Genomic DNA, 14774 nt, shown 5'->3' with positions numbered 1-14774 from the left:
CATGGGGGGTTAGGGGAGTAGATGAAGAATAAATGAAACAAAATGAGATTGAGAGGGAGAGAAACCGTAAGTGACTCTTAGTCTTACAAAACAAACTGAGGGTTGCTGGGCGGAGGGGAGTTGGGAGAGGGGGAGTGGGAGTATGGACATTGGGGAGGGTATGTGCTATGGTGAGTGCTGTGAAGTGTGTAAACCTGGTGATTCACAGACCTGTACCCCAGGGGATTAAAAATACATTATATGTTTATAAAAAATAAATAAATATAAAATCAAAAAAATGGTGCACATCACTTCCATAGCCATTCTGTTAACTATAACAAAGGCTACATAGTCACACCTGACAGTGTAGAAATATGACAAAAAACAAAACAAAACAAAACAAAAAACTGTGATCTACTGTTTTTCCGGGGATAACATCCAACATGTTTGGCAAACATCAATTTCTGTCAGACACTAAGAGCAAATAGGCACAGCGTTTAGTTTTAGCAGAGAGCGAAAAAGTGGAATAGTGCTCACAGTAAGCTGTTTAAGAAGAAAGTGAGAGTGTCCGTATGACTGGAGAATAAATGATAGAGATGAACTGTTTTAGAAGCCTCTTTGTCCTTCCTTTCAGTTGGATTCATAGACTCATTTCTCCTTTACATCTTTGAGAGGAATGCAATTTTTTTAATTGAGTCATGAAAAGCTTGCTTCACTTGCTTGTTTCTCAGTGTGTAAATAAAGGGATTCAACATTGGTGAGACAGAAGTAATAAGAAGTGAAATCCCTTTATTAATAGCTACCTCATCCTTGGCTGAAGGTTTGACATAAATAAAGATGCAGCTGCCATAAGTAATGGAAACAACAATCATGTGGGAAGAGCAAGTGGAAAAGGCCTTTTTCCTTTGCTGGGTAGAGGGAAACCTTAGAATGGTCCCAATGATATAAATGTAGGAAAGAACTATACACATGAGGGTGATGATGAAGGTCAACACAGCACAGACGATAACCATCTGTTCTATCAACCATGTGTCTGAGCAAGAGATCTTCAGGATAGGAGATGCATCACAACAAAAATGATCAATGATGTTTGAATCACAGAATTCCAGGCCCAAGCCTAGACTAACTGGTGGGAGAATGATGATCAGTGCTGCTACCCAACAGAAGAGGATGAAGTTCTTGCAGACTCTATTGCTCATGATGGTCAGGTAATGCAGGGGTTTGCAGATGGCTATGTAGCGGTCATAGGACATGGTGGCCAGGAGAAAAAATTCTGTTACTGCAAAGAGGTCTGTAAACAACAGTTGACTGGCACAAGCATTATAGGTAATGGACTTATCCCCAGATGATATGCTATATAAGAATCTGGGGACACAAGCCGTTGTGAATGAAATTTCCAAGAAGGAGAAATTTTGGAGGAAAAGATACATTGGTGTTTTAAGGTGGGAATCAATCAGAGTGAGGGTGATGATGGTTAGGTTTCCAGATATACTCAGCATGTAAGAAAGAAACAGAAAGATAAAGAGCAAAATTTTCAGTTGAGGGTCCTCTGTCAGTCCCAGCAAGATGAAAGTTGATAGTGCTGTTTGGTTTCTCATCCTTGACTACTGTTTTTTGCCCAATCTGTTTGAAACAATAAAGAAGACTATATGAAGAACTCCAAACTCATAGCCAGTGTCCAACTTTAAGAGAAGTAAATCTGAGAGTGATTCCTATACAACTGGTGAGTGGAGAAGTGAGCACATAACACATGACGATGTTTGAATACCTCTTGGCATCACACAAACTGACTATTCACATTTGAATCAAGTATTTATTTTCTGCTACTGCTTCTAATAAATCTACAACTTAGCTATACTTGGTGTCAGTTCAACGTATCATCTTATAAACATCATTAAAAAAAATCCTATCTCCATAAGTTGCTTTTGAATCAACAATTCTGCCCTCCCCAAATTTTCTATCTGCAGACATGCTTCCAGCAGAGACGATTTTAAGAAAAACTAACAATGGTCTTTGGCAAGATAATCCCAATATTAAAGTTTACATGTGTGTTAGTTATTAAACAGACAATGAGTACTTACTGCATAGTTTACCCTTTGTCAGCTTATTTAGGCCATCTTCTTGGAAGTGTGTTTATGACATTTTTATTGGAAAAAAAACATTTTTATTGGCTATATTTTCTTAAAGATTCATTTGAATGTTTTAACTGTTCAATTTTTTCTTCAGGTTTTCACCATAGAAATTTTACTTCAAAGGTACACATTTAACATTGTAATATTTACCTTTGGCTGTATTTTCTTTTTACTTTCAGAACAGAATATCTATGCGATATATTTTGATGCTTCCTGGGATATCCTTGTGCTAAGGATTTCTTCCCAGGTTGCAAGCTGAAGTCTGGGATTGTAATGTCTCATTCAGTACTTTCTTCTAGATTTCTTTAGTAGTAAAAGTCCTAACATACTCTAACTGCTACTATTTTGTATTCTCTAGATCTTGAGAAATTTTTCCCCCTCTTTTCACTTCAGGGGATTCTCCTTAAGAGCAGATTCTTGATATTAAAATTCTAAACTGAATTTCCATTGTTTCTTTTTAAACACATATTTTTTAAACGACATATCGCTCCTTGGATGTATTGTATAGCAATGTGTTGGATTCAGAATTTATTACAAAGAAGTAAGGTAGCACGTATTGCATGGAGCACTGGGTGTTGTGCAAAAACAATGAATACTGTTACGCTGAAAAAAATAAATAAATTTATAAAAAAAAAAGAAGTAAGGTAACGCTAAAAGTATATTGATAGAGTTGAAGAGCCATATCCCTGTTTTTTGTTTGTTTGTTTGTTTTTGGCTAGCCTTGTTTCAGTTTGAAACACTGTCAACCACTTTTTTACAAATGACATTTAGCAATGTCAGGTTTAAGAGATTTTAGCCATTTTTAATTATACTTACACATTTTCGCTTAAATTTCACCTACATGGCAATTGTCTCCTTTGTCCTAGTAACCTTTTGTACATCAACTCATCTGAGTATTGCAACATTTAAACTACTCTAGCCAAGTCACCACTAGCCTCCCTTTTGTTTCACTCATTAAACAAAATTCAATTTTCACTTAACTCAAACTCTGTGGAATATGAGACTACAAAGTGCTAATTTAAGAAAGTCTTTACAGCTTTATTCCCACTATTTCACATTTCCTTGAACTTCTTCCTACTGCGTTGTCTATTCTTTTTCATTCTCTTTCATGGTTCTTCTTTTTCTAATTCCTGTGGTTGTTTATTCATCTGAAATCTCTTCTCTAGAAAATCCTTTCTTTCACTCTCTCTTATAAATGAGGTGATTCTTATAAGTAAGGTGATTTCAAATAGGCTGATAATCCTGAAATTTATATTGCCAGGGAAAAATACATCTATACAGGGTTCTGATTTCAACATTCAGCTTATTCTGGACATCTAGATCTGACTTAGTAGGTTTGAGTTTACACTTTCCCTTTTTCCTTTCAGAGTGTCTTTGAGCAATTTGCTGAATGTGCAAAATTCAGGTAAAATAGTGTTTACATCTCAGGGTTATACTGAGAAATCTAGATAATATAGATAAAATATATACAGCTGCATTTGGAATATGGTAAACACTCATTATTATTAACTACACTTATTATCCTTATTTTGTTATTCTTATTGAGAGTCCTGTAGATGTGCATACTTCAAGATTTAAATATGCCTCTCAGATTTTTATATCCTTTCTTGTCAATCCTTTTTTTTTTAAGCTTGCAAAAATATATGGTTGATTTCTTCTTTTTATTTTTTTCTTTTCAGCGTAACAGTATTCATTGTTTTTGCACCATACCCAGTGCTCCATGCAATACGTGCCCTCCTTAATACCCACCACCTGGCTCCCCCAACCTCCCATCTCCTGCCCCTTCAAAATCCTCAGGTTGTTTTACAGAGTCCATAGTCTACATGGTTCACCTCCCCTTCCAATTTCCCTCAACTCCCTTCTCCTCTCCATCTCCCCAAGTCCTCCATATTATTTGTTATGCTCCACAAATAAGTGAAACCATATGATAATTGACTCTCTCTGCTTGACTTATTTCACTCAGCATAATCTCTTCCAGACTTTCTTGTCAATCTTAAGTCTCATATGAGGACATTCCTTATTGTTCCTTTTTCTTTTCTCCCATTTTCAGTTTAACACTTGGTCTTGACATTTTGGTTTTCTTCTTAATTTTTTTTCTTTTACTCTCTCACTCAAAATACTAATTTTACTCTGGGTGTCTTTATCTCATAGCTAAAATATTGCAAAAGCGTATTAACATACACTTTAACATATATCTTTGCTTCTCCCTTCAACATTTTAAAAATCAATGCAATCAGAATCATTTTTAAAAAAGATCAGATATGATTAATTCTCCTTTATGTTTTGTGAAAAAATGTTTCTGAACTGTTACCAACTGACATTCATCCCATAATAGATGTTTCCTTAAAACTCTTGATCCATATCTCAGTTACACGAAAGTTAATTCATTTTGGCTTTACATAATTGAGAAGAGTAGAAGAAGGAATATATTTATGGATTTTAAGTTTCAAATGCATCAAGCATTTAGATTAATGGAATATTTTCAGGCAATAAATATTTCTTTCAGTGTGGTGACTAAGGACAAACGCTTTCATTTTTAGAGAATTTATGAAATTTGTTTAGCAGGGGATAAGAAATTTGGGGGATAGTTAGAGAATTTGATGGTTCTGCATGAGATCTCTACGTTTGGGGCCCTTTGCTATCTTCCAGTGATACAGAGCCAGAATGACAGAAGGAAAGAACATGAGATACAATTCTTCAGTTTTTTTTTCTTGTAGAGATCTAAGTAGGAAAATAATAGGAAGTAATTAGTTGCTCTTTGAACACAAGCTAAAAGGGCTTTAGAAAGTCACATAGTTTTTCCATTTTCAAGACTGGTATAGAATTAGAAGAAGGTTGTTCTCATGCCTAATGGTGACAAGGAAACTAAAATGGAACATTTGATACTTCGTACATTTTCCTGTATTGCAATTTGCTGCAGAAATACTAAAAGTGTCTTAAAGCTTATGCAGAGAACCACTAGACCATAAGAGTACTATCAATCCCAAAGTAGTAGAGATAAAATAGGTATTTGAGGACCTGAAAAGATGATGCATATTTTGGTAATGCCAACTCTGATGGATGCTGATATTTCTTTACCTCTTAATATCAGAAGTGTGCAAATGTACCAGAATTAAGGTGAAGCTGGGTTGAGGGCAGCAATAGATATACGGTAATGATTCATGAGATAGATAGATGGTGGAATTAGGTAGAGAGGGAAGACGCTGATACTAAGTTGAATTAAAAAATAAACTTTTATGTGTTGTTTTCAGAGCTTGTAAATGGAATTTTTGTAATGCAAGCAGTAGTTTTAATCCTTTCCATCACTCCCTTTTGCCTCCTTAGTGAGCATATGGAGATCTTTCTAATATTTCCAGTATTAATTCATATAGTTGACTGCATTTCTTGTTCTATTCTCATAGTATGCTTACACTGGCTACTATCTTACCATTCTATTATGCATATACCACTATGATATATAACAGAATATTACTCAGGCTTAAAAATGGTAATAGGGAGGGCACGTACTGCATGGAGCACTGGGTGTGATGCCAAAACAATGAACACTGTTATGCTGTAAATAAACAAATAAAAAAAATTAAAAAAAAAGATTGAAATATTGCCCTCTGCAGCAGCATGGATGGATCTGCAGGATATAATGCTAAATGAAATAAGTCAGTCATGGAAAGACAAATACCATATGATTTCACTCATCTGTGGAATTTAAGAAACAACAAAGAAAACAGATTCTTAAATAGAGGGGCCAGACTGGTGGTAACCAGAGGGGAGTTGGGTGGAACCTGGGTGAACTAGATTAAGGGATTAAGAGTATATATTTACCTTGATGAACACTGAGTACCGTATCGAATCAATCATTGTTGAATCATTATATTGTACACCTGAAACTAATATAACACTGTTAATTATAGTACAATAAAAAGAAAGATAGTATTTCACAGTGACAAAGAGTACAGTCTACAGTCAGGCTGCTGGTTTCACATCTCCTCATTAAATTTTGTTCAGTTATTTACTAGCAGTTCCCATAAAAGGACATGCTTAAAATTATCTGTGGAAATTCCTATATGCTGATCCTTTTGTCTTTAGTGATTTCTATACTTGCACCCTCTTCCCTCCCTATCCCTCTTTCAAAGTTTTGGTTTAGGCATACATTTCACTAGGAATCTATGCATAATCCTTTGAGATAGAAGTAGCTTTTCTTCTTAATATTCCCACTGTAGTCTATGACTATTCTTTATTATTATTATTATTTTTATTATGTTATGTTAGTCACCATATAGTATGTTATTAGCTTTTGATGTATGACTGTTTTTATGATAGCTCTTATGACCAACTTGTCAGTGTTGACATTTTATTTTGAACATTATTGAGAGAAAGAGAGAGTGAGAGAATGAGAGAGCAAACATGTGTGTGAGCATGGGGGGAGGGGTAAAAGGAAAGGGAGAGAGAATCTCAAGCAGGCTCCATGCTCAGCTAGAGTTGAGGAGGGACTCAAACTCATCACACTGAGATCATGACCTGAGTCAAAATCAAGGGTAGAAGACTTCACTGACTGAGGCAGCCAGGCACCCCTTTCCTGCATTTTTAATAAATCTTGTGAATTTTGGTGCTTCTGATAACCTATTCAATGCTCTGTAAAGAAATACTAAGGGCTAAGTTCATTAACACTACAATTTTGGACATGAGGCAATAGGTATTTCAGATTTCTTTCTCAACTATCTTTAGGTTATTAATTATATGAGCAGCTATTTCCTTTTGTAAATAAAGAGTCTATGTCCTTTTTTCCCCCTCCAGTCCAAGAAAGAAAAGGAAATCTTTTGGAAATATTGATTAGTTTGTTATATGAATGGTTTCACTAATTTCTAGCAGTCTGGACCCAACAAGAAACATAGAAGTGTGCTTTTCTAAAGTCTGGTGAATTGAAGCATGTTAATTCTATCAAGACAGTAACATAAAACAACGTCAGAGTCCTATAGATAAGAAATTACCTTGGATTGTAGGCATCTCTGTGGAAAAGTAGCACTAATCTATGGTCGGGAGAGAAATAATTAACTGATAACTGGGCACTCTTTTAAACAGGATCATGTAGGAATTGAACCCTCTGAACCAAATTGAGGAAATTCCTTAAAGTTCTCAGTGCTTCCTTGTGGCATTCTAACTCAGAGTACAGTCCCAGAGTCCCAAACTCTCCTTTCTTTCTGATCACCAACACTTATCTTCTGTGATCCTGGGATATTACGTGAATATCCTGGTAAACCACTCTAATTCAGGTGTATTTTCAATTTAGTGTAGTTCAAGGAGTATTTGTGTTTATAATTAGCTCATTGTTTGCTAACAACAACATTGCTAATAATGTGGCACTCTGATGAAGGCACAGGTGCATCTTGGTATAAATACATATTGATTGGAAAGTGTGATGTTGTGGGCCAGGTCATTTCTGTTCGTTCCTCCTATTTCTATGAATTAATTCAAAGCATATTTACTGAGAACCTATGATATGTTTGGTACTGTTATAGATACTAAAGATGAAAAGAGTGAACAGGTAGTGCATGAACAATGTATCTTGGAACACTGAAAAAATAAAATTAAATAAAAAAATAAAAGACATGAGTAGACTGATTAAAAAAAAAAGAGTGAACAGGTATTGACCCATCTCCACTGATGTGTATCAAATAATTCCAGTGAGTCAAATCCCTTAAAATTTAATTTTTCTACAAGGAAATAACATTTTAAATAGCTACTTGCTTATTCAGAGAAATCCAAGTTAATTTATTGCCATCTCATATTTAAAAAGATCAGCCTGATATTTTAGAGACCAAGGAACTAGAATGTTGAATGAAGAAAGAAACTGAAATTACCAAATAAGACTATACTTACTCTTATAGGAGGTAATCATGGCTTTAGGTGACTGTGTAATCATGATGGTCCTCATGATGAAACTGGAAGTGTACGTGGAGTCAAATATGTGTACAAATGCCCCACTCACAGAGACACACACAGTCACAGACAATTTTTTTTTTACTGCAGATAGTGTCCTCTGAGTTGCCAACAAACTCTCCTCAAAGATTCTATTCCACTTTAAACCTAGGAAAAAATTTCTTATATAGCAAACCTGAGAAAAATCCCTGTCATTTATTTTAAATGATGAGCAATCTAATATGATTTTTAGAAGATTTTGACAGATGATTTCTGACTTCTCCAGGCAAAGATAGACTTTTACACAGTGAAGTTACATGAGTATTTTGTTATCTTGGACTGTTGTGGATGTTAAGGAGCTCTCTATATGGGTAAAGAAAGGGTCCTCTGTGACCGAAGTTTGAACATGACTAATGATTCTAATATGCACTGCATTTTGGCAAAATATATAATAGAGGCAGCAGTGGGAATCATGTCCTTGGAGACAATAAGGTGCAACAATTTTCTTAGATGCATTGTAAAGGCAAAACAGTAATTTTCTGATGAAAAGATATTTCTGGCTACTCTTCAACCCAGAGATAACAAAATATGAACAAAAGACAACAAAATTGCTTTAACTCTGTACTTTCAGTGGAAAAATGTATAAATACACTTGAAAATAGTATACGATCTATTTCTGAGTGGTAACTGTAAATACTTTTCCATGATAAAAATATAGATTTGCATCACAAATTTTTCTGCACTAGACTCTTTTTATGGACAAGCCATTATTTGGTTAAGCTTCCCATGTTTAACCATTATAACATTATATATTATTTTATATTAATATCATCTATTTCTTTAGTATAAATTATCAGAAGAGGAATTTCTGAGGCAAAGACCAGTTTTATAGATATATGTGTATATATCTAATTAATTATATACAATGATTAATTATTATTTTTTGTACTGCTGAGTGATTCATTGGTTGCATATAACATCTAGTGCTCATCACAACAGAAGTGTATTGCCATGTGTAATGCCACATAATATTCACAGAAGCATTTGGGTTCCTTGCCATTGTTGGGATTGTGAAGGAATTCCACCCTTATTCCTTGCTTGATTTCTGAGTCAGTTAGGGAGAGAAAGTAGGCAAGTAAATGGATATTAAAATTCCAGTTTTATTATAAATAGAAGTATTGAAAAGATGGCTTTGAACATTGCAATAAGAAATTCTCAAGTTAGGGGGCGCCTGGGTGGCTCATTGGGTTCAAGCCTCTTCCTTCAGCTCAGGTCATGGTCCCAGGGTCCTGGGATCGAGCCCCACATCTGGCTCCATGCTTGGCTGGGAGCCTGCTTCCCCCTTTCTCTCTGCCTGCCTCTCTGCCTACTCTTCATTTCTGTCTGTCAAATCAATAAATTAAAAAAAAAATTCTCAAGTTAGTCATATCTATTGGATAGACAGGACTAGATCCAAATCTACCCCGTCGACCAGGGGTATATCTTCTATTGAATGACTTCAGGCAGTTTTAAATCTAGCTGTAGAAAAGACAACATAAAAGAGGAAAGGGAACAGGATAGATCTAGCATATCCAGATCCTTGTTCAAAATCTACCTGTCATGGGTGTAGAGTTTTAGTTTGGGAAGATGGAAAAAGTAGTGTAGCTATATAGAGGTGATGGCTGGACAACAATGTAAATATACTTAATACCACTGAACTGTATGTATTCTTAAAAATTTTTAAATGGTAAATTCTATGATATACGCTTTTTCCCACAATAAAAAGAAATAGGGGAAAAAACAGAAAAGTTACAAAGATAAAATCAAAACCAAAAAGCCCACCCAAACCCCCCTAATTCTACTTGTCAGATAAGTCTTTTCAACACCAGTGGAAGGAGAGATAGGAGAGTGTCAGGAGAATTGCATGAATGAATTATTGAAGAAAATCTTCAAACCCTAGAAATAAAGTAGAATGACTGCCCATCTTAACAATGTCATTATTTTACAAGTTCATCCAAAAATTTTTTTTCCATTTTATTTATTTTTTCAGTGTAACAGTATTCATTGTTTTTGCACAACACCCAGTGCTCCATGCAAAAAGTGCCCTCCCTATTACCCACCACCTGTTCCCCCAACCTCCCACCCCTGACCCTTCAAAACCCTCAGGTTGTTTTTCAGAGTCCATAGTCTCTTATGGTTTGCCTCCCCTTCCAAATTTTTTTTTTAATAAACATATAATGTATTTTTATCCCCAGGGGTACAGGTCTGTGAATCGCCAGGTTTACACACTTCACAGCACTCACGATAGCACATACCCTCCCCAATGTCCATAGCCCCCTCCCCCTCTCCCAATCCCACCTCCCCCCAGCAACCCCCAGTTTGTTTTGTGAGATTAAGAGTCATTTATGGTTTGTCTCCCTCCCAATCCCATCTTGTTTCATTTATTCTTCTCCTATCCCCCTAACCCCCCATGTTGCTTCTCCATGTCCTCATATCAGGGAGATCATATGATAGTTGTCTTTCTCCGATTAACTTATTTCACTAAGCATGATACGCTCTAGTTCCATCCACATTGTCGTAAATGGCAAGATTTCATTTCTTTTGATGGCTGCATAGTATTCCATTGTGTATATATACCACATCTTCTTTATGCATTCATCTGTTGATGGACATCTAGGTTCTTTCCATAGTTTGGCTATTGTAGACATTGCTGCTATAAACATTCGGGAATTGAGGAAGACACAAAGAAATGGAAAAATGTTCCATGCTCCTGGATTGGAAGAATAAATATTGTGAAAATGTCCATGCTACCTAAAGCAATCTACACATTTAATGCAATCCCTATCAAAATACCATCCATTTTTTTTCAACGAAATGGAACAAATAATCCTAAAATTTATATGGAACCAGAAAAGACCTCGAATAGCCAGAGGAATGTTGAAAAAGAAAGCCAAAGTTGGTGGCATCACAATTCCGGACTTCAAGCTCTATTACAAAGCTGTCATCATCAAGACAGCATGGTACTGGCACAAAAACAGACCCATAGATCAGTGGAACAGAATAGAGAGCCCAGAAATCGACCCTCAACTCTATGGTCAACTAATCTTCGACAAAGCAGGAAAGAATGTCCAATGGAAAAAAGACAGCCTCTTCAATAAATGGTGCTGGGAAAATTGGACAGCCACATGCAGAAAAATGAAATTGGACCACTTCCTTACACCACACACGAAAATAGACTCCAAATGGATGAAGGACCTCAATGTGAGAAAGGAATCCATCAAAATCCTTGAGGAGAATGCAGGCAGCAACCTCTTCGACCTCAGCCGTAGCAACATCTTCCTAGGAACAACAGCAAAGGCAAGGGAAGCAAGGGCAAAAATGAACTATTGGGATTTCATCAAGATCAAAAGCTTTTGCACAACAAAGGAAACAGTTAACAAAACCAAAAGACAACTGACAGAATGGGAGAAGATATTTGCAGACGACATATCAGATAAAGGGCTAGTATCGAAAATCTATAAGGAACTTAGCAAACTCAACACCCAAAGAACAAACAATCCAATCAAGAAATGGGCAGAGGACATGAACAGACATTTCTGCAAAGAAGACATCCAGATGGCCAACAGACACATGAAAAAGTGCTCCACGTCACTCGGCATCAGGGAAATACAAATCAAAACCACAATGAGATATCACCTCACACCAGTCAGAATGGCTAAAATTAACAAGTCAGGAAATGACAGATGCTGGCGAGGATGCGGAGAAAGGGGAACCCTCCTCCACTGTTGGTGGGAATGCAAGCTGGTGCAACCACTCTGGAAAACAGCATGGAGGTTCCTCAAAATGTTGAAAATAGAACTACCCTATTGCCCAGCAATTGCACTACTGGGTATTTACCCTAAAGATACAAACATAGTCATCCAAAAATTTTTTAATAATTCCGGAAAATACACAAGAATCTGACTTTGTTGTTTACTTTTTGCTTAAAGTCCACACACCTTGAAATAACACATTAACTCATTAGCACATTAAGTAGATTTCTGTTCAGTAGAAAAGATATCCTAAGGACTACAGTTTTATGATTCTATAAGATATTAATCAATTCGTATCTAATAGATACCGAAGAGTCATCATTTGATTATATAGTGTTTATTCCTTGAATTCTCCTTTCTTTTTTCTTTCTTTTTTTTAAATTTCTTTTCAGCGTAACAGTATTCATTGTTTTTGCATCACACCCAGTGCTCCATGCAATACATACCCTCCTTATTACCCACCACCTGGTTCCCCCAACCTCCCACCCCTGCCCTTTCAAAACCCTCAGGTTGTTTTTCAGAGTCCATAGTCTCTCATGGCTCATCTCCCCTTCCAATTTCCCTCAACTCCCTTCTCTTCTCTATCTCCCCATGTCCTCCATGTTCTTTGTTATGCTCCACAAATAAGTGAAATCATATGATAATTGACTCTCTCTGCTTGACTTATTTCACTCAGCATAATCTCTTCCAGTCCCATCCATGTTGCTACAAAAGTTGCGTATTCATCCTTTCTGATGGAGGCATAATACTCCACAGTGTATATGGACCACATCTTTCTTATCCATTTGTCCATTGAAGGGCATCTTGGTTCTTTCCACAGTTTGGCAACCGTGGCCATTACTGCTATAAACATTGGGGTACAGATGGCCCTGAATTCTCCTTTCAAACAGCCTTACCATTTTACTGTTTAACTAGTGGAATAAAATACTTTGCATATGTTTGTTGAATAATTGTATGAATATTGTATTTTTTTTACCTTTTGAAAATTACTCTTAAAAATTCCCCTCCACGTGGAGAGAAATATGAAGATTAGGGAGTATATATTTTTCCTAATATTCATATATTCATCATATTTCTAAGATTTTTTTCTTAACCGGTTAGCTTAACATTAAGCCTGTGGTTAACAAAGTGTATGCTTATACTGCTTAAGACAGAAATGAACCATGAGAGACTTTGGACTCTGAAAAACAACCAGAGGATTTTGAAAGGGCGGGGGGGGGGGTTGGGAGGTTGAGGAACCAGGTGGTGGGTAATAGGGAGGGCACGTACTACATGGAGCACTGGGTGTGGTGCAAAAACAATGAACACTGTTGCACTGAAAATAAAGAAATAAAAAAAAAAAGAGAGTGAAATTAGCTCTCTTTAAGGCAAAAGAGTCCACCTTCCCAGTTTTACTTTCCCATTGCCAGTTCCTCTGACTATCTTTCTAGACCTATGTTGGACATTTCAGAAGTTACTCTGAATCAGTGTACTCGAAAAATAATTTAGCAAGGCCACTCTAAACCTGTAAATGAAAATCTACCTTCTAATATTTTTCCAATGTCAAGTACAGATACGTTATCTAACACATGCAACCTAATATCGAATGACACTATAGATACTTCAGTAAGAAAATTCCATAACTTAGGGACATCCCATATATAGACAATTAACAATTCTTAGAGTGTAATTTATTCTGTTTATTCTATTCTTAACAGTTTTATTGAAGGATAACTGATATACAGAAAACTGCACAATTTAATGTATACAACTTGATGAGTTTGTACCTATGCAGACACCTGTGAAACCATCACCACAATAAAGATAATGAATGTATCCATTGTCTTTAAGTAGAGGACACTTGATGTTTGGATAAAATTCAGATTTTTTTTTTTTCAAAAGCTAAAACCTGAGTTGATATCTTCTTAATTGGATTAACTCTTTTAAGGATTTAAAGGATGTAAGAGTCTAATTTGCCCATTTGTAGAGATTCTGAAGTGTTAGGGAAACCAGTGAACTTAGTATGTTGCTCTTTATTTTTTAACCCTAGCATATAAGAAATTTACTAAAACAACCTTGGTCTTTATATCAGTTATCCCCAGATGTGAATTTTCCAGGAATATTTGTTGTTTTAAAAATTCTTCATGGGGCGCCTGGGTGGCTCAGTGGGTTAAAGCCTCTGCCTTCGGCTCAGGTCATGATCCCAGGGTCCTGGGATCGAGCCCCATGTCAGGCTCTCTTCTCCGCAGGGAGCCTGCTTCCTCCTCTCTCTCTGCCTGCCTCTCTGCCTAGTTGTGATTTCTCTCTGTCAAATAAATAAAATATATAAAAAAATTCTTCATATATTTAAACCCCACAAGATATTTTTATTATTGTGTTATACAGACAATGTGCATTTAACTTTTCAACTCATTTTCTTATTCTGTATTTCATCACTCATGACATCAATACATGTAATTATTTTTCTCAGTTATAAATAAAGACCACTTTGCTATTTTTTTCTATTAGTGTAGATATACTGGTGATGAATTCACTTAGTGTTTGTTTTTTTGGAAATTTCTCTGTTTTACCTTTAATAACACATTCACAGTAAAGGCAAATAATTAAATTTTGCTGGTTAATTAAACTTTACAAATATATACAAACATGAAGCCACCACCCAGAAAAAGAATACTACCAACAATCAAAACAAGTCTTTCTTACCCTCTGGCAGTCAAGATTCAACCAAAGGTAGCTACTGTCCTAGTTTCATGTGTATAATTTTTGGAGATAGATATTTTCATTTTTCTCAGGTATTTAACTTGGAGAGCAATTACTAAGACATGATAACTGTATTTATATGAAACTGCCAGAATGTTTCCTTAAGTAGTTATATCATTTCACATGTCTGCCAGCAGTATATGATACTTCAGTTGCTCTCCATCCTTGTCATGATTTATGTTGTCAGCTTACATTCTAATTGTAGTCATTCTAGTGAGTG

At 35.9% G+C, this 14774-nt stretch overlaps 1 protein-coding gene across 1 annotated transcript; it reads right to left on the bottom strand.

The window, feature by feature from the left end:
• Positions 1-638: 638 nt before the first annotated feature.
• LOC123947071 (olfactory receptor 6C2-like) lies at positions 639-1577 on the bottom strand. The gene has a single exon (XM_046013034.1). The coding sequence runs from the start codon at positions 1575-1577 to the stop codon at positions 639-641; it is 939 nt and encodes a 312-aa protein (XP_045868990.1).
• Between the last annotated feature and the right edge of the window lie 13197 nt (positions 1578-14774).

The sequence above is a fragment of the Meles meles genome, chromosome 7 (genome assembly GCF_922984935.1).
Source record: "Meles meles chromosome 7, mMelMel3.1 paternal haplotype, whole genome shotgun sequence".
Lineage (NCBI taxonomy): Eukaryota > Metazoa > Chordata > Mammalia > Carnivora > Mustelidae > Meles > Meles meles.
The sequence above is the reverse complement of the archived record's forward strand: the minus strand, read 5'-3'. Positions and strand labels throughout refer to the sequence as shown.